The following is a 21,159-nucleotide window of genomic DNA, read 5'->3' on the forward strand; positions in this document are numbered from 1 at the left end:
CGAGCTCCCAGTGATGTCAGTGGGGCCACTGATGTCGGTGGGGCCAGGACTTCACTGCATAGGTGTAAATGGGACTGAAGTGCTGTATAGCCCTGGTGCTGGCCCTCTGCCCAAGGATGGATTTCAGAACATGGAGCAGGTGCTGGACACAGGGCCAGCTAGTCACGGAGGTGAGGGGTGTTTCACTACACAAGCGGCAGGAGAGGTGTGAACTTGCTCAGAGGAACTGTAGTTCTAATCAGACCGGAATGACAGAGAAACTTAACTAAAAACAATACACAACAAAGCAGCTGTCATAAGAAAACAAAGAGACCTTTATATTTTCCAATAAGTTAGTTCATGTAACCCCTACCACAGGCATATGTGACCATCCAGCCAGAGAGCCTTTGGACACGACCAAAAGCGGAGATGTGATACGTGGGAAAGAGAAGATGTGCAAGTAGCCCTACACAGAAGATTGACAAGCTTTTCCCCAAACTATACTGTTTTCAGACAGAAAATACACAATATGGTATAAAACTTAAGATTTCAATATAGATTTATAGAAGTATCTTTTAAAATTAAAATGGGGCAGAGCCAGGCTCCAAATGACCTATATTTATACTGAATTATGTTCTTAATCCAATTAAACCATTGTTTTAGGTACACAAAGTCCAGGTGTCACTGCTGTGTGTCTCTGTCACCCTGTTTCTCTCCTTGACAGCAGTCTTCAGTGGTAGTAGATGCTGAAGGCATGTAAAATATACAGCAGAGCAGTGATAAAAGTAAAGAACTGAAAGGAAAAATAGAAACAACATTACTAGGCAATGAAATTACTCTACCGATTTCAGCCTTATTTTAATCTATGTCCTTAGTGATCCCTCCAATGTTCTTTTTTCAATGGATTTATGTCCTTAAAATGATCGTGCCAATCTATTAATGAATAAAATCTCAAACCCAAACCGTGGGACAGCTCCAGAGCAGAGTTGAGTGAAAATCAGAATTTTCTGTCTTTCCCGTCCCCAATTGTGAGGAAAAGGCAAAATATCAAAATTTTCCATGGACCTACAAGTTACAAAAAATTTCAATTCAGAAATGTTGAAACATTTTTGTTTTGTATCCTCCTGAACAGCCACAGTGCCTCATGGGAGTTGTAGTTCAGATGCTTTGTGCCCACACTTTCCAATGGCTAGATGACATTTTCCATGGTAAACTGTGGCCCTAGGATCCTATGATACACCACTGTTGTTCGGCCAAAGAGGAGACCGCGGTGCATCATGGGAGATATAGTCTGGCCAGGGAGCCCAGCGGGGCGAATAAGGGCATGAGGCTCCCAACTACAACTCCCATCAAGCACCATGACAGCTCAGACAGACTCAGATTAAATGTCACTCTGACATGACACTAAGTGGTTCAATTCAGTTTGACAAGCCAAACTGTTTCAATTTGGGATGACCTACCTGACCTGAAATATTTTGCTTTGATTTTTTCCAACAAAAAAAAAAAAAAAAAACTGAAAAAGTTTCAGCAACATTGAAACTTTCCCATGGAAATTATACAGGAAAGAGAGGTGCCTACAAGAAATGGTGGCTAATCAATACTCTAAGCATTCAACTTACTGAGGCAGCAACATTGATTTGATAGTAACGAGGAATATATTGTGCAAGCACTTCAGTCTCAGAGCGGATTGTTGCATTAGCTTGTAAGACTGCAGCGCTCATATAGAAAATTGCAGTGGCCCCATGATACAGACTATCCTGCAAAACAAGAGACAGAAGAGGAAGGTTTGTGATGTTGAAATACATATTCACAGTGCAGGTACCTCCTCATCACTTATATAACAGCTGTACTTTATATAAGCACAACAGCATAGCTATGGCCCTTCAGCTGTCCAATGTCTGTTTTTCAGTTCTACAAAAGTGGGAAAGGATGATGCCTGCATGACTCAAAAACATCTGGAACAATTTTTCTCAAAATGTTCCACAACAACTAAATCTTCTTTGGGTTGGGACCAGGCATGTGACAGTCATGCTCAAGAGGAAAGATTTTGCAAGTCACAAGCAACTTAAGAGTTGGTTTAGAATGAAAGTGTCTCCCCAGGCTTGCAGTCCGTGATGCTACACTATTAATTGAAGCAAAACAGTATATTAATGGCACATTAAGTTTGCACAGTTAATAATCACAAAAAGAGAAGACAGGCCCAAGTTAAGGTTCAACAGCATCATTAACTCACTTGTATATTTTATTGTATATATTTACTATACATCTGCTTATAAGCCCTACACCAGCTCTACACACTCTCAGACAATGAAATTACCCTCATAACATCCCTGTATGGCAGGGAAATATTAAACCAATTGACAGATGTGGAGCAGAGAGACATACACCAAGTCACCAAGGAACTCTACAGCAGAGAGAAGAATTGAACCCAGATCTCCTGATCTCGTGCCTTAATCCCAACACCAACTTTCCCCTTGAGTTCAGTGTTTTAAAGGCAATACATTATCTAGCAGGAAACAAGAATGGAAAATGCTGCGTATGTTCAATGTAGTTGAGGGCTTGCTGCTGTAAGTGTAGATTCTGCATGTCCAACTTGAGGTAAGCAGAATAGATGGAGCATTGCAAGTTCCTACCGTTTCTGCTGCTCTTGTTTGGGCACAGAGGGAGTTTTTTTGCGAGACTGGCTTAACAGAGCACTTGCCCGTCATGTTACATTGGGATGACTCATTTTTGCAACAGTGGGAAACTGAAATTTTCCTTTTAAGCAGCAGCTTAGAATTTGCAAAGGCTCTGAAATCACAGGGTCCAGGCTATTGCTCTGTTATCACCACGGTAGCATTTCAGACCCCCAGTCTTGTCACACCGCTGTCTTCAGCTGCTTTTGCTCTAGCCCTGCTCAAAAGGGCCCGGCTAGAGCTTTTGTGTTATTTTCTTTTCTCCTTTCCCTCTCCCAAAACTTAAAAATGACTAAAGAGATTTTCTTCAAACTCAAAAAAAAAAATCACCCCATTTCAGCCCAAATGATAAGCTATGAACATACGAAAGTAGATTATAATGAAAACTCTTTTGTAGCCTTAAGTACACCAGGGCGCCTCGCACCCTGTTATTAACCAACTGTTTTTTTAGCTACGAAGGAAGTACCAAGAGGTTTGAATCAAACAGAGGATTCAGGTGGCCCTGGATCTACCTTATTTTCTGTATTCTAGTTGAATTGCATCAGTTTCACATGCAATGTTAGAAGAAATGTCAGAAGAACATTGCAGAATGACCTGGGACGATTCCATCTGCCGGCCCTTTTGTGTGAAAAGATTAGAAAGTGCAGAATACATGGAAAGTCCATTCTGAAGTCAACTTTCTGCTTGAGAGGGGAGACCTGAAGCTGAAAGGCAGTCACAGGAATGAGAAGAGCCACCACCGGCAGCAACACCCAGAATAAGGGAGTGTGTTCTTACCACTACTTTCCATGAGTTACTGTTTCTGTGAAATCCAAACAGGTAACACAACAGGAACATCAGGGAGAAGAAAAATGAACTCAGTGAGACGTACATAACCCATCCCTGCAGCATAGGGAAATACACTGTGGTGGCAGCTACGAGGATCCAGACCCAGCATCCAAATATCTGCCAAAAACAAACAAGAAACCCAATGAACCCAATTGAGAGAGTCAGTTTTGCTCTTGTTCATACATTGCATTTCTCATCATCCCTAGCTTGGTTGTCTCAATATTAAGAGACAATACACCAGGCCCACCAGCTCTGCACTCATTATCGTTTGCCAAACTCACAATATGAATGCAAGGAATTTATCAAGTGAAAAACAGTAGAAGTTCTAGAATGCCTGCTGAGCAAAAGGAGGAATTGGAAGAGAGAGTCACAAAATACCGGGCACTGGCATATAATACAGAGCAAAAACTTGCAAAGGTTCCTTCCTATGCTACTTTTCCTGGCTGATATCATGCAGCCAGTATATCCCGGTAAGAGGCTGTGGAGAGGAATTTTATTAAGGGGGAAGGAAGCAAATGCCATGTAGAAACGTGGATGAAATTCATACCAAAGTACAAATGGTAATTCCACTCTCCCGCTATGCAAAGTTAGATCCTGAGATTTGCAGACCTCTCTCTGATTCAGTGAAGGGACAATAGATGAAGGGAGATAAACGCAATGTACTGCAGGCCTTCAATCACATCCAAGGCTGGATCTTGCTCCCGTGGAAGTCAGTAGCAGTTTTGTCAGGGATTTTGAAGGTTGCTGCTGGGAGCTATGTACGTTGGAAGAGCAGATCACTTTTTTTTAGGTGGCTCAATATGGACGTAGAAGCCTGTTGTTAGATATTCATATTTTAAAAACTTGACCAGCATGCCTCGTTTCTTGAAAGCTAGATCTGGTTGGCCTCTACCTCTAAAGTTCAGAGTACATTAGTCACAATACTTAATGCCGGACTGGAAAGTGCTTATCTACTCCATTATTGCAATTTATTATTTGTATTACGGTAGCGGTTAAAAGCCCTAGTCACAGCCCAGACCCCCTGTGACAAAGCGGGACAGTTCTTAATGTTTCCTCTGAATATTGTGGGGGTGCCTCAGTTTCCCCTAGGCAGTTCTTAAGTATCTTGGTGGTGGGATAAGGATGTATGATCACTGCAGAGCCCTAGAGGGCAGGTGTGTGCAGGGGTCTGGACACAGAGAATGCCCGACACCCTGTTTCCTGGCAACTGATGGCCTGGCCCTTCCCCCCTGCAAGACGAGAGCTAAAGGGTTGGAGAACAAAGGAATCAGGTGACCTCCTGGCCCGGGAAAGGGACAAAGCCCAGAGGAGGAGGGGCTGGAGAGAGTTTCAGTTGGGAGCTGGCTGGGGACATGGAGTGAAGTGCAGACGTGGTTGTCTGGCTCACTGCCCCCCAAAATGGCCCCAGCTGAGGGGTCCTGTTCTCTGCACCTACAAGCTCTGTTTTAGACCATGTTCCTGTCGTCTAATAAACCTTCTGTTTTACTGGCTGGCTGAGAGTCCCGTCTGACTGCGGAGTTGGGGTGCAGGACCTGCTGGCTTCCCCAGGACCCCGCCTGAGCGGACTCGCTGTGGGAAGCGCACGGAGAGGCAGAGGAGGCTGAATGCTCCGAGGTCAGACCCAGGAAGGTGGAAGCCGGGTGAGCTGTGTGTCCTGCAGGCAGTCTGCTCCCAGAAAGGAGACTTCCCCAGAGTCCTGCCTGGCTTCGTAGGGAGCAGTTTCAGAGCATCGTCTGGGGACTCTGTGACACCCCCGTTGTGCTAGGCACTGGACAAAGACAGAACAAGGAGATAGTCTGGGCTCCATGGAGCTCACAGTAATGAGGACGGGGATCCAAGAAGCTGTACAGCATAGCAAAGGCTAGAATATGGTTTAGAGACATGGCAATGACATTTGAACATGAGGGGAATTCAGTGTTCCCAGTTATGTGACATATTCTGCTAAACCAGGCCATTTTCAAGAGGAATCATTTTTGCTGCAAAAGAAGGCTCTACAAACTGGAGTCTTGTGAAATTTCTTGCAAATGCCAATTTGGAGATGGGAGGAAAGGGGGAGGGCTATGAAAATGGGCAAAAACTTTCTGCATTTTCACACAGGTCTGTTCCATAGGGTCATGAGCTTGTCCCTTCTTAGTCCTTATCCTCACCTGACGGTGCAATGGGACTCTGTAGCATGCTGGGCAATGCTATCCCCCCTAACATCACTATCCTACCGACAGCTCTGGCTATGTGGCCTTGAGGGCCAGCGCTGCTGAGATCACGTCACTCTTCTGCCAAACTGAGCCACAGGAATAGTCAAGAACAGACAACGTTGTGTAGGAAACATTATTCACACCCACAGGGCTCCAGTTCACTCCCTCAGCTGTCATTTCTTCTACCCGCAGAGTGCAGGTGGTGGGAATAAGGCCGGGGCGGCTAAGCCTCCCCAGACACCTGGCTCGCTGCCTTTGGAGTGCACTGCCGCCAAAAGGGTGGGTACCCCAGCTGTGGCCCCGTCTGCGCTGCTCTTCCCCTTCCCGTCCCTGCTCTGCCTGCATGGGAGCCTCGCGGGAGGGCGTGAAGAGGCACCGAGCGAGGGGTGAGCAGCCGGCAGGCTCAGCTGCCCAGCCGGTGGGTGGGGGGTTCTGTGGGAGGGGGCGAAGAGGCATGAGCAGTGGGAGACAAGTGGGGCTGGAGCAGGGGCAGACCTAGCGGCGGGGCCATGGTCTGGGCATGTGCAACCTCCCCAAATGGACGAGTCACGTGCCGCCCATGCTGCAGGGTATTCAACCTCCCTTTCAAAGCCAGCTGTGCTCCTGACTTCCATCCCTGTCACTACAATCGAAAGTCACAAATGTCAGGGGCCCATCCAGCACCCGTGGAAGTTAATGGAAAGGCTCCCACTGAAAGCCAGACGGGGCTCACGCTGGATGCGAGGAGGGTGCAGTGCTCATGAGTGCCTCTCCCAGGATGTGGTCTTTTATTCCTGTAGTCGGCACCCATCGTGGAGAGAGAATGGCCTTCCAGCATTCCCTCTGGGGAGGAGAAGAATGCTGCTGTTGTGAAATAGCTCTAACATTGTTCTAATCCTGGCCCGCGAGGGCGTCACACTCTGCTATGCAAAGGCAGCAGAGGTGGGACCATTTATTTATTTATTAGCCGTGACAGGCAATTTAGAGAGGATAATTGCACTTTTCAAGCAGTTGAAACCACTTGACCTTCATCTTTGTGCTGCAAAGTCCACCCCGAGGCACTGACTAACTGCTCAGAAATGCTGCGCCCATCATATCTTATTGCTTCCCTAACACACTCTCCCTCCTGTCCACTCTTTCTTCCACACCCACTTCTCCTGTGCCCTCCCACTCGGATCTCCACCCCACCTCACCCACTGCCGCACCCAGCTCAACAGACTCAAGTTCCATTTTTCAGCGGAGAGCAAATCAGTCACTTCACAGTTTGTTTATTTGCATTCAACTTTCAGGAATGCCCAACTGAATGGAGTAAGACTTGCTCTATAGACCTCTGATGAGTATATTAATGAGTCTACGGGTTGATTTATGAATTCTGGATGCCAAGAGATCCTAGACCTTAATTAGTCTGGAACTTTCAGATGGAAAAGGAGGGAAAAGGACTGAATCTAAGCACACTGGGTTCTTTAGTAAAGGTAAAGGTCTGGGATAAAGGCTCAAGAACAGCATCAAAGTGGGAGGTGGTTACCATGCATATGTGTTGGCCTTCCCTTGTACAGGCTGCAGAATGGACATTCTGTTATGTGAAGGATAGAATTAAATGTAAGAAAAGAAATAATAATCTGCCATCGACCCAAGCTCACCAGGTGTCACCCACCGTCCACATGGAGACCCTCGTAGGTCTAATATACTCCAAATCCTCCTGCACTGGCTGTTTCTTCTGGTCACAGGCTCATGCCTGTCAGCCCTGATCTAGGTGGAGAGAGTCCATCCAAGAACTATTAATTTTCTTTCAAGCCCTGTGTTTGCTAAGGCCTTTGAACCAGGTCACGTCAATCTGTGGACCTCTTCCCGGGAGTTCAGAGCCTCTGTAGCGAAGCACGCCCCCCCTCCATTATTCCTCAAGCTCATTGTTCTCTTGCTGTCCAGGGTCGCACACGGAACACTGGCATTGCCTAACTTTGGAGGGCTTGGCTTTGCGACTGTCACGTTCTTGTGACATCCCTTTTGGTGGTGTTGTCTGTAATATTTCATTACAGGGGCTGGGGAAGTATTGAGCTGAGTTATAGTACTGCACAAAAGCCACAGAGAAAGCAAGATACATCAAAAGACTTGTTACTGGCATTGTTTCAGCATTAGTGACCCCCCCACCCATTGTCTTTACTTCCATCAGGAAGCGTCCTTTGACTTACCCAAATCGCCAGGAATACAGTCTCTAACAAGCTCACAATTACATATAACATTTAGGAGTATCTCCACCAGAGCCAGGAGTGTTACACCAGCATCAAAGAGGTGTGAGGGATCTAGATCTCCTTATCTGATGCAAAACCAATGAGAGACTGATCCAAGGCCTGTTGTAGTCAATGGAAAGATTCCCATTGACTTTGGATTGGAGAGTCTTATAGCCTTGTGAAACTCGCAGTTACACTTCACAGAGGCTCAGGGGAGCATTTTTGTTTTCAGTCCACAATGGCGATCAAAACGAAACCCAAGTCAAAACTCCATTCACCATGGTGGGATCACATTGAAAGGAACCCCCTGAGCTGGCTTAGGTTCACTTGAAATGCTCACAAAACCCTAGCAAACCTTCCAGTGGACTTGGTGCGAATCTTCAATTTCTGATCAAACCGAAAAACAGGTGAGCATCAGCACAGCTCTCATTGTACTGCATGCGCTTAAGGAGGGTGTGCCTGCCTGGGTGCTTCCCAAGTCATCATTCTTTTGGGAAAACAGAAGAAAATGGCCAGGTGTGAAACAGATGGTGGTACCACCAGGACTGGTTACCACGGTGTGCACCCAGTTCCTTTGTCCCGTGTTCGCCATAACTCTCAGGTCACCTGCTGCTTCTGCTCCCCTTATCTGAGCCAGTGTTTAAAGACAAAGAACAGACCTGATTTTTGGAAACGTTCTGCTACCAGTAAAAGACCAATAGAAATAAGGTGAACTATGGCCTGAAAAATCAGCCGAACCCATGGAAGCAGGAAGGCAGTGATGAAGCCGGGCATATGTCAGATGTGACTCTGAAGTCAATCAACCAGGATGAAATAGGTCACAAGTGAGAGAAGAATACACAGGTCACAGATGAGGGTTTTGGACAAGAAAGGGTGGTTAGAATTTGATGTGATTCAACAGGCCTTGTACTGCAGAAGTCAGCAGAGGTAACAGCACAATGTAATGGGGTTCAGAGGGAGCTCTCTGGACAATTAATGTAAAGCAATTACAAGGAGCCCTGTATCCAACTCCTCTAAGTGGATCAGGAGTATTAGATTATTCAGCAAAGCAACCAGAATTTCTAAGACCAAACACCTGGAAGGGGGAACCTATGGGAGATACCAGCAGAACCACCTGGATAGCCAGGAAACCTGATGGCAGATGGAAAATATCAGTCATTGGACAAGCCACAGAACTCGTATGAAGAGTAATTGTAGCCGTGCCCCAGTCCCAGGATAGTAGAGAGTCAAGGTGGGGGAGACAATAGCTTTTACTGGACCAACTTCTGCTGGTGATAGAGACAAGCTTTAGAACTACACAGAGTTCTTCTTCGGGTCTGGGAAAGGTACTTCATCTTGTATTGAGCTATGATCCTGGGAGTATCTTTCCCAACCCGAAGAAGAGCTCTGTGAGCTCAAAAGCTTGTCTCTCACCAACAGAAGTTGGTCCACTAGAAGAGGTTACCACACCCACCTTGTCTCTAGAAGCCACAGAAGTGACATTTTCATTGGAACCGAGACCTCCAAATCTTCAGGCCTACCAGTTCCCATGGCAATAGTTATGGATCTGTACTGTACCCTGCAGATGTCCCCACAGATGATATTTCTATTATTTCTATTTCCCCTCTCAGAGCCACACAGAGCTTAGGCAAGAAGATTCATACTGAGAAAGTAGGGCAATCAGCTAATTATCTTAGGTGCCTGGACACGAATGCAAGAAGCCTGGGAAACAAGTGAAAAGAACAGAGAGGCTGAAATGAACAATGAACATTGGCCACTGTTGGAAGACAGAATGCTGGGTTAGACAGACTTTTGGTCTGACCCAGTATGGCCATTCTTATATTCTTAAGAAAAACAACGCATCTGATTTGGATTTCTGCATCACTGTAACTCCCGTTGACTTCAATAGCTACTCCTGATTTACACAAAGCAGTGACATCAGGATCAGGCCCAAATTATTCATCCGGCAGGTGATACCTGGCCCTGCTGAAGGCCATGGGGGGGTTTGCCATTGATTTCAATAGAGCCAGGATTCCATCCTTTGTCTTGTAATACAAGCATTTCACAGGTAATGCTCCAGGCAGTGTTGGCGGGATAATGGTGTAAACAAGAACATTGCCAGCTCTCTCCCTCTTTGAATGTTTGCTTCTAGCAAAGCCGCTCAGATCAACGATGTAAATGCAATACATACTTCGCAAAGGTGTTCCCAGACCCACCCTGAGCTATAAAAAGTAGTGCCAAGAAAAATCTGACTTTGAACTTTTCACCACCACCCCTCCACCGCTGTTACGTTAGTTTCAGTTTATTCAGGGCTCTCCTTCCATTTCTAGCAACAAAGCCAGAAGCAACCTGAAGAGAGGCACTGACCCGCCCCCATGAGCGATCAGACAGGTTTTTCAGGATGAGAAAGAAATCCATTTCACCTTTAAAAATCATTAAATTCAGAAATCCAGTAGCTCACTGAAACTATAGATTTATGGCATGAAAAGCCTTATATTGACCTCAAAGGAACCCTGATCATTTGAGACTTTCATTAGGACAAGGGTGATGTGGGACAGGAAACGTTGCAGGTGTCGTGTTTCTGGGATCCGACTTTGATTTCCTTCCATTCCAGTGCTGTCCCAACATACTGCTTCTGCACATTTGGATCTTGGGCAGGCCACGTTTCAGCCATTGGTGGTGTGGTTTGGAGAGGATTTGCACCTGCAGAGTTACAGGGGCACGGTCAGCATTGCTGATAGACAGATACAGATAACCTTTAGAAAAAAAGAAAAGGAGTACTTGTGGCACCTTAGAGACTAACCAATTTATTTGAGCATGAGCTTTCGTGAGCTACAGCTCACTTCATTGGATGCATCCGATGAAGTGAGCTGTAGCTCACGAAAGCTTATGCTCAAATAAATTGGTTAGTCTAAGGTGCCACAAGTCCTCCTTTTCTTTTTGCGAATACAGACTAACACAGCTGTTACTCTGAAACCTTTAGAAAAAACTTTCCAAAGATTGTACCGTAAAGCCAGCGGAGATAGGAACTTTCAGACCCTCCGTTCGCAGCTGTCAGCCTAGACCCTGAGAGTTTAAAATAGTCAATCTTCTCCTTAGAAAAGAGATTTTCGGTTTTTCCCAGGGGTTGTGGGCTGCCCATATCCCGGGCAGAGCCCTAGAGATTCCTCCATTTATTTGCCCCCCAGCCACAGAGTCTCATATCCCAGCCCTATGTTCAGAGTTGCGAACACCTGTAGCTCCCACAGGTCCTCTGCTGGGATTCAGAGTGTACAAAAAGGGGCACAGTTGCCAAGATGTCGTGCGAGGTGAAACACACACACACACTACATGGTCTCAACCTGTCCCCTCTCTTCCTTTCAGTGCTCCCCTACACGCTTTATCCAACCCTGCTGCTGTCTCTCAGCAACTCCAGCCGCTAGCAGAGTCCTTCCGCCTTCTTCCCCAGAATGGAAGCATGCTGGCGCTGCACACCTCTGTAGCCTTCCTCGTTTCCATGCAGAAAGAAACCCCCCAGCTCACGCACAGACTTTCTCTGCCTCAGCAGCTTATCTGTTTGCTGTACCCCTAGTAGTTGTTTACGAGGGTGAGTGGGCCCTAGCTTATACCTTCTATTTCTAAGCAAAGGTGGATTTCTAGTAGGTAGAAGCACAGGGCTGGGAGTCAAATGTGGGTTCAATTCTCAGCCCTGCCACAGACACAGTCTATCTGTGTGACATTGGGCACATCACTTAATCTCTCTGTACCTCAGTTCCCCATCTGTACAGTGGGGTTAACCACACTTCCCTGCCTCCCCAGCATATTACAAATGCTTCGTGCTGTGGTTCGAAGATGCTCTAGAAGTGCAGGGCAAGATTATTATTGATGCCAGGTCTTCATAAAGCACATGTTTCTCAACCTACACCCAGTGCCTTCAAAAACCAGTCGGATTTTTTACGCCACTGCTTTCCTGTTGTATCATTACCCTCCTGCAAAGGAAGGCGTTTCCGGGAGGTGTGCATAAGGCAGGAATGTTCTCATGCGTACCACTGACTTGAAGGAGGCTTGCAGGCAGGCGGTCCAGGATTTCATACCAATAAATCCTACAGTCGGTGCGTTTGCTACGATTAGCTGATCTGTGACTACAGGAGCCTGTTCTGAACTGTAGTGCTAAAGATGTGCCCGACTCTTGTGGAAGGGAAAGCACGTCACAGAGAAGAGAGTCCGGCTGAGGTACAGGGTTTCACACTGTGGGTCGTGACCCCTAGCACAGTCAAGGGACGTCGTGAAAAAAGTTATAAAATCTGGCAGTATCATTGCCTAATTTACATAATGACAATAAATGGATACACAACATAAAGCCTAGAAGGACGTGTCCCTGGAAGACCACCCTCTTGCCCCATGGCTCAGGGCAGAGTGCAGGCTGTGGGGGATGGCCCTTTAAGGCCACCATAGAGCTGTAACCCATAGGGATCCCCGGCTGCCCCAAAAGGGAACCGAGCCTGCCCGCCAAGCTCCAGGTATTCTCAGGTCTGCCCTCGGGTAACACACCTGTACCTCAGTGACAGCAGTGCTGCTCTCAAACGGATCTAACCACAATTGTACCTCCGGGCTCAGGTACTTGTGCCTATGGTGCTTGGAGATCTTCAAATGAAAGGTCCCAGAGGCATGCAACAGGGGGTTACCAGTCTTTTGCAATCAGCCAGCAGGCACCGCAGTAGGAGGAAGTGAATAATTCTTCCCTCACCACCAATCCCCTTCCTTAGAGTTTGCACTGCATGGTCACCAGCCCTGCCACTGTGAGCGCTTGGGTACCGCAGTATGCGATGGTGCTGGTAACTGCACCAAGCCCCCTGAAGGCAAGCGCCATTACCACTCCAGCTGTTAGAGTCACGTGGGCACCTCCCACCCGGGCTCACCCAGCCCGGACACTCACCTGCAGGGGGGACACGCACTAAGAGGCCCTTGCTGTCCGTCCAGCAGAGTCACGCCATGAGACACGGACAGGGTTGCTCTGACAAAGCAGCTGGGCTGAACGGTGGATACCCAAAGGGCATCACACAGTTAACCAGCCTGGTCGTGAGCACATGGTCACAGTCACCCCGTCTGCTCTGGCCTGGCCTGCTGGCACAGGTCCCTGCTCCTCATGTTAGCCCAATGGATGTTTGGGGATCTGAGACCCACGTCCATAGGAGTCAGGGTTGCAGCACTCTCCCAACATATGCTAATCCCCCCAAAACTAAGTTAAACTGGGGTGTTTCATTTGCGAGACCTCTCTGGAAAGTCTTCACTTTCTTCAGGATTAGGCCCAGGTCATCTGTCACCTTGGGGCACAATGACCCAGCCTATCTGCTCCTTCTGTCTATGGCAACATGACATAAAGACACCCTGTCTCCACCACATGTCCTGGCTTTGAACGGTAATGTCCATTTTCTACAGATGGTTCAATCTGAATGGGATGGAGTAGGGAGACTAAATGAATCAATCAATAATCACCTAAAGCAGCACTCTGTTGCTTAAAATGGGTAAGTTGCTGCCTAAAATATAGGCAGAGCTGGTATTGCCTAGCGTTACGGTGTCCCAACGCTTTCCATTTCCCTGTGTTCATGGGGACAATGAGGATAAAACAAAATATTGACTAGCTGCTCATGAGCTCCGCCCAGCCTGTGTACTGCATGAGGCAGGGTCCTCTGGAAAAAAACCCAGCATGAGATCATGTAATTACAGACTATCATGAATACACACATGGGGGCCAAACTGCACAGACAACCTTAATTCTGGCATTTCCAACTTCTGGAGCCTTGGTTTGCAGCCTTAATGTTCTTTTGATGTAGTTTTTTTGTGTGCGTGTCATTATATATTTAGGGCCTGAGCCAGCTCCCATTGGTGGCCACGGAAAGACTCCAGCAGGAGCTGGATCAGGCCCTTAGGGTACATCAACACTGGGTAGACAGACTCGCGCTAGCTCCACTTGATCGAGCATGCTAAAAATAGCAACATGGCTGTTGCAGCGCGGGCGGGCAGCTGAGATGAGCCGCCCGAGCCCGCGCCTGCCCAACCCACTGACTCTGAGCGTGGGCGGCTAGCCCAAGCCACCACCCAGGCCCAAAGGTGCCCACTCAGCTATTTTTAGCTCACTAGATCGAGCGACGGTAGTGCACATTTGTCGACCCGGGCAGGGAGGCTTGCGCCCAGCTGTAGTGTAAACAGACCCGTAGGTGCCCAACTCTAGGCACCCTAGCTTGAAAACCGGACGAGGCCTGTAACATCCCGTGTTATCGAGACAGCCCTGCAATATCTAGGCACAACAAGAGGTCTTAAGGCAGAGCAGTGCCCAGACTGCTAGGTCTGCCAGCACTTTCCGCTACGACTCAACCGTTTTACCCTCACGGATTTCTGTGTTTTGCTTTCTCTGTGGTTTTGGAGCAGCAACTAAATAACTCCCCTGGCCCGGCAGTGTAACGTTATGGACTCAGCCACCCAGAGCGAGGTCACAAGAACGTGACGGTCGCAACGCCAAGCCCTCCAAGGTTAGGCCATGCCAGCGTTCCGTGTGCGACCCTGGGCAGCAAGAGCACCACGAGCTTGAGGACTAATGGAGGGGGGTGTGCTTCGCTGCAGGGGCTCTCAACCTTTGAGGGCGTGGGAACTATTTGTAAATGCTACTGGCCTGCCGCCACCCAGTACATAGGCCAGGGGGGTGTGAGGGTTGGGTCCTGCCCTTGGGTATGAAGACGCTGGGGGTTTGGGTTCTCTCCCCGGGGGAAGACAGGAGTTGCAGAGTCCATCCCACTCTCTCTGCTGCAGTGGCTCCTGTGGTTCTGGTCCTGAAGGGATGGCTGAGCTCAGCTGTCCAATCCAGGCATTGCAACCTCCAGGGTCTCAGCACTGCATGGGTTTGGCCCCATGCCCTGAATTTGTAGGAGAGACATTGCATCCTGGAGCATGGGGTCGCAGCGCCACTCACTCAGATTTGGCCCGGCCGGCCCCTCTGTCATCATGACGACCCCCGAGCTTGTAGTGATTGGAGCAGGGGCGCTGAGCCCAGCCTGCCACACAGGACCAGAGCTGCAGGAGCCCTCATGTGACTCTTGGAAACATTCTGGTGACCCAATTTGAGGTTGTGACCCACAGTTGAGAAACCCTTCAGCCCCTATCCCCGTCTCTACATCAATCCCTCCAAGCTCCTAGCCCCTCTGCCCCTCCAAAATCCTGTCTTCTTCATCCCCTTCTGCTCCTGCACCTCTCCCCTGAGCTTCTACCCCCGTTCCAACTCTGCTTCTATCCCCAATGCCCCCAGCCCACACTCCAGTTCCCGTCTCTCTCTTTCCCGAGCCCTGCCCCCCCGCTCATATCCGCTCCCACCCCTGGCTCCTGCTGCCATTCTGTTCCCACATGTCTGCTCCTATCACTGCTTTCCTAGCTCCCCTCCCAGCTAGACACCTCGTCCTCCTCTTCCCCAGGGCCCCGTATCCAGCAGGGGGCACTGAGAGCCCAGCAGGGCTGTCTCCCTGCTCTCAGTTCCAGTGCCTGGGGCCACAGCCGCCTCCAGCTGCCAGGAGGAGCATTTGTACAGAAAGTCCGGCTCAGCTCCTACATTCCTATGATGGAACACGCTCAGTCATCACACATAGGTGCTGGGAGGGGGATGGAACATGTTCAGTTAGGGTTGCCAACCCTCCAGGATTGCATCTCCAGGAATTAAAAACTAATCTTTCATTAAAGATTGTCATGTGATGAAACCTCCAGGAATACATCCAACCAAAACTAGCAACCCTATACTCAGGGCCAACGGAAGCTTTGAAGAATTTAGCTCTCCAACTATAACAAGCCTTTATGAATTGCAATTCGCAGGGGCTCATAATCTGGGCCAGTTCTGGCAGATTTTCATAGGGATGGCAATTGACACATCCCAGACACCAGCGTGGTTCCCCACCATGTTTCAAGTCCCTGCTGCAAAGCACGGAGTGGCTGGAGCTTCCCAGTGAAATCGCTGTACGCTTTTTTTTTTTTTTTTAAATATGGGCAAAACCACATATTTTTCACTAACCTAGTTCTTGGGAAGGGCAGAATTCTTTTCGCTAAAACGTTCCCATAAAAATATCAGCCTGAGGCAGACACCAAGTGTGGGAAAACCTCAGCCCAAATGGTTTGGAAAAGTAACAACGGAACAGAGTCTTATAGTGGAAAATGGTAGGCAACCTTAGCTATAAGCATTGATCCGGTCCCCCAGTTAATGCTTGACACATGTGAAGTAGCAGTTCTGTAGTAGGAAGTTTTGACGTGGCACAATGACAGCTCAAAATTATAGCAGCTCAAAAGCAATCATTGTGATGTGTCCATGTATGCTCCTTTTATCCTACATAATGCGCAATACCCTCTAATATTATGCATCTGTTACTGGGTATTCTTCACACACCAGTTCAACCCCACTGGGCCCAGTTCAGAGCTCACACTGAAGTCAGTGGGAGCAACATCAGTTTAAAATTGTTGAGAGAGGAGACGTGAACTCATTGACTTCAGCCAAGGTCACTCACTTCTGGTTTATGTCTTAGGTTCCTAAAAGCTCATGCTTCAAGGTTTCATCTAGCCATCAGCAGGGGTCAGGAAGGGATTTTTCCCCCCTAGTGTATTCTGGGAGGGTTTTTTTTCCTCTCTCCTTCCTCTGAAGAATCGGAGTTGGCCACAGCTGGAGATGGGACCCAAGAGGGGGAAGGCTACGGCTCTCAGGTGGCACTGTGCATTCTTGCTCTCAGGTGCTTAGCTGGTTGGTTCTTGCTCACGTGCTCAGTGTCTAAGTGATCACCATATGTGAGGTCGGGAAGGAATTTTCCCCAGGTCAGATTGGCAGTGACCTTGGAGGTTTTTGCCCTTCCTTTACAGCATGGAGTGTGGGTCACTTGCCAGGATCATCTCACTTAAGCATTTCTCTGCCCCTGCACTGGTGCACCTGAGTCCCTCCTGTTCTCTGCTTGTCTTACCATCTAGTGTCCTGTGAGCTGTCATACTTTGGTCTCATTTCAGCTGTTGGGATGAGTGGGCAGGGGCTGGGTGGTAGTGGTGGCCTGTGAGATACAAGAGGTCAAGCTAGGTGAGCTGGAGGCCTTAAACACTATCCTGATCTATAGCAGGGTGAGTGGAATATCAGGCCTTATACATTGTACCAATGAACAGTAAGAATGTATGACGGGTTGGGACTTTAGCTTCTCTCTTCCTGTGTCTCAAAAGGAGAATACCTCCTAAATAGGTATACAATACATAACGTGAGATTTAAGAACTTCAGAGACGACAGCTATTGTGTCTACAGAGCACTGGCGGAAGAACATTCTTCATCTAGAGATACCATCCTCTCATCTCCATGAAATGGGATCCAATCAAGGGATAAATCTTAGCTAGCCACTCCCACTCCCAATGATATACGGTACTTGCAAATTTTAGGCAATTCAGGTCCTTTAAAATTATTTTAAAGGTGTCCAAAGTCACTAGTTCATACTAAAGAAGCATAACACTGCCTCTGTTGAGACAAAAAAGTACTTAAAATGAAAGTTAACACATGCTACAATGAAAGGCATTTCATGATTTACCTCATCAATGCTCAGACTGAGGTTCGCGAGCTGAAAGTGGCTCATTAATGTGTCACCTGCAGCTCTTTGCAGCACATAATATTAAAACACCAATTTAATTATTAACCAGTCTAAGTAATTAACCAATCAGGATGCCTTTACTATATTATTAACCAATTGTAGTTGATAACACAAGTTGATAACTTGGTCAGTCATTGTGCTGTAAGAATTATATTTTTATATATATATATATATACACACACACACACACTATTTTCCCTCTCATACTGTTTAAATATGAATATATAACACTATAGTAAATGAAAATGAATTCACACTGCTGTGGCTCTTTTGGGTTACGCTGATCGCTAATTTAGCCGTCAATGGCTCAGGAGCCGAGTATCACTCCTTGACATGCTATTTTATCAGTGTTGTGTTCATGGTACCATAGTCAGCACTCAGTTTCAGCACAAAGCCAATGATAAAGACAAAATGCTGAAGTTTCTAATGGAAATGTCAGCTTATCTTTTCCTATGGCTGTCTGAATATGAAGTTGCAATTAACAAATGCCAAATAATTGTTTGGGTGGGTGGTGCAGGCTCTGTGTTATCGATGTAATGACTATGAACAGACCTTAATGATGTCTTGTATATCAAAGTACATCAATTGCCATAATCTGACTAGATACTGGAATGCATGTCCAGGACTCTGTACTCAGGAATATTAAGAAAATCTGCCATTGCTTGCGTATGACAAAAGCCGACTGCATGACTACAACCTTTGATCCCCCAGAAAACTTCAATAAAGCCAGAGAAATACAGCCCTGGAGAAGAAAATGACAGACGCTTCTTTAACTTCCAAGATCTGACTTAATAAAAAGATAAAACAACTTCTACACCATGGAAGGATGACAAGCTGATTTCAGTGCTTTATGTTATTTTGATTGACTCAAGCCCTGACACAGACCTTATGATTTTTAATGTAAGTAGCTGCAACAGTAAACTTTCCCCCCACATAGTTTTCTTCTTATCATGGCTGTTTTTTGTGCTAGTTCTGGACGCTCTCCCCGGCCACCACCACACACACACACACACCAATTTGAAATAGCTTTTAGTTTTTGCCATAGCAATCAATCAATCAATCAAAAACTTTCAGTATACTTACTAGCTCTGGTAGGATAAAAGCATATGGCACGGTTCTAAATATTTTTGCTCCAGATGGCATGTCAGGTTCTGTGTGGGTAACAGGTAGAGGGGGATCTTTTGACGCCATCTCTTCTCTGCTTAGACGGGTAGAGGGTCTGCTCCACTATCCTTGGTTATCTGTACAACACCATTGGCATGCACCGCTTAAAGTACTAGCCACTGACACGCCCATCTGGTTGTAATCAGTAAAACCAGTTCCAGCCTGGCAGGTCATTCCACTCCTTGCAGCCAAAAGAATCATCAGTTACTCTTTGGCTAATTAAACAAAGGGCTCAGGTGAGGCAAGTTGTCATAAATATAAAGGGAAGGGTAAACACCTTTAAAATCCCTCCTGGCCAGAGGAAAAACCCTTTCACCTGTAAAAGGTTAAGAAGCTAGGATAACCCTGCTGACACCTGACCAAAATGACCAATGAGGAGACAAGATACTTTCAAGGGGGGGACAAAGGTTCTCTCTGCTGTGTGATGCTTTTTATCAAACCTTCCCCAGGAAAGGGGTGTAGGGTTTGGGAGGATTCTGGGGGGAAAGACGTTTCCAAGCGGGCTCTTTCCCTGTTATATATTTGTTAGATGCTTGGTGGCAGCAATAAAGGTAAAATAGTTTGTACCTTGGGGAAGTTTTAACCTAAGCTGGTAAAAATAAGCTTAGGGGGTTTTTCATGCAGGTCCCCACATCTGTACCCTAGAGTTCAGAGTGGGGAAGGAACCTTGTCAAAAGTACATTCGTTGGAAAGGGAATAAGAGCATGAGTGACAAAGTGGGAATGATTTGTAATATTTTTAGGATTCTGATATGTGCCTCAGTTTCCTCCTACACCTTGCACAGCTACCTGGCAGGGAATGGGAGGATTAACTCTGCTGTCAGGACAAAATACAAGCCATAATGGGTGTGTCACCTAGCTGTCTGGGCCATTAAAGAACATGCTGAAACCAACCCAGATCAACAGAGGATCCAGCAAGACAAAGAGACACCCCAATGACTGAACAATCTACACTGAACAGCAGGAAAACCCAGCAGATGGGACATGTGCACTGAGCTGGAGAACCAATGGGGAAAGTGCTAGGCGATGGGGACAAGGACTGCCCTTTGGAGGGACTCGGGAGCAATCACCTGGGTGGACAAAAGGGACGAGAGAAGGAGCCAGAGAGGGAGACCATCACCTCATGGCACTGGTTTGACCACAATGGACTATGGTGTAACATCTGCCTCTCTGTGCTAACCCAAAGGACTTTCAGACTCTGTAGCCAGGTGACTTATAAACGGTGAACTTGTTTTGCAAAGGCTGCCTGTGTTGCTCTGAACGCTCACTGAGAGAATTATGCCCTGAAGGGGCACAGTACGATATTCGCGCAGGACTCCCACTTGGCTGGATTCACTGCAGGGAGCCACGGAGACAGGAATCCCAGCTGCCAAAGGCCATAGACCAGACCCTGGGACTCCATAACAGCGTGTACTTACACACATATGTATGCACCAGGGCCCCAGGAGTTCGCCTGCAAACCGGCAATGCCATGCAGTGTGTAATCAATGCCTTAATCTTCTCCAAGGTTTTGCTGACTCTTAGAAAAGAATAACAAAAATGAGAGAGGGAAATGTATTAAGAAATCCAGTCCATCACCCTGCCAGGGCAGGAATGTTTCCTACAGTGCGTTATCTGCTAATTCTCAAACCTCCCAAGTTCTGGGTCTTCCACTCCTCCCATTAAGAGATTATTTCACCCAGGTCTTGCCCCTCGGACTACCCTAAATAAGTTCTCACCCTTTGGTATGCCCAATCTGTTAACTCCCCCCACAGCACTGCCCTCTCCCCTGCACGTTACAGTACATCTGCACCACAAATTAAGGTCTGACTGCAGCATGGGTGGGCATAGCCACGCCAGTTTTAATGTAGCTGGCAGAGGTAGCAGTGATAATGAGGACATGGCAGCATGGATATCAGCCCAGACCAGCTGCCCCAGGATAAGCCTGCCAGGGACTCTGAGTACACAGGTTGCTGGCCCATGCCAGGGGCCACACCGCCATGTCTTTACTGCTCTTGTTACCCATGCTAGCAGGATTAAAGCTGGCACAGGTATGCCTACTTGATTTGCAATGCAGGCCTACCCTGGACAGTGCTTACCCAATATGTAAGAGAGACACAAAACCTACATTAAAAAAACATTATTGAGGTTGTATCACGGACTTAAAAGTTAGGAAATGCCAGAGTTAAGGGTGTCTGTGCAACTTTCAAACTCTTGCCTATCTTCTCCAACCTGTCTCTGCCCCACCCCTGGTTCCAGTGCAACCCTTTACCTAGCTAGTCCCAGTATCCATTCTCAAGCTACTCATCTCACCCCCAATGTCCTTGCCTAGCAAACACTAGTCCCACCTCTCTGGAAGTACCGTCTCAGGCTCCTCGCTCCCGGTCCCATGTTCCTTGCCCAGCCAGTATCAATTCCATCCCCCTTCCCCTCTGGCTCCTCATCCAATCTTCTCTCCATTTCCCCCTCCCCCACTTCGGTCCTTCAGTGCCGCCGAACACACCGGGGGTGAAGGACCCGCCGCCGCTTCTTCT

The 21,159-nt window shown here is 47.5% G+C and overlaps 2 protein-coding genes across 2 annotated transcripts in view; both read right to left on the reverse strand.

Annotated features, from left to right (window-relative positions):
- Nucleotides 1-293: 293 nt before the first annotated feature.
- Nucleotides 294-20,058, reverse strand: MALL (mal, T cell differentiation protein like). The gene is made up of 4 exons (XM_048842420.2): nt 18,567-20,058; nt 3,432-3,599; nt 1,599-1,736; nt 294-772 (listed from the first exon to the last, which is right to left on the reverse strand). The coding sequence occupies exons 1-4, from the start codon at nt 18,672-18,674 to the stop codon at nt 710-712; spliced, it is 477 nt and encodes a 158-aa protein (XP_048698377.1). The 5' UTR covers nt 18,675-20,058; the 3' UTR covers nt 294-709.
- A 6-nt stretch (nt 20,059-20,064) lies between these two features.
- NPHP1 (nephrocystin 1) overlaps nt 20,065-21,159 on the reverse strand; it is a 40,815-nt gene continuing 39,720 nt past the window's right edge. The window contains exon 18 of the mRNA XM_075127279.1: nt 20,065-20,165. Coding sequence (XP_074983380.1) covers nt 20,131-20,165 — 35 coding nt within the window. The 3' untranslated portion in view covers nt 20,065-20,130. The remainder of the gene's footprint in view (nt 20,166-21,159) is intronic.

This window comes from Caretta caretta, chromosome 3 (genome assembly GCF_965140235.1).
Source record: "Caretta caretta isolate rCarCar2 chromosome 3, rCarCar1.hap1, whole genome shotgun sequence".
NCBI lineage: Eukaryota > Metazoa > Chordata > Testudines > Cheloniidae > Caretta > Caretta caretta.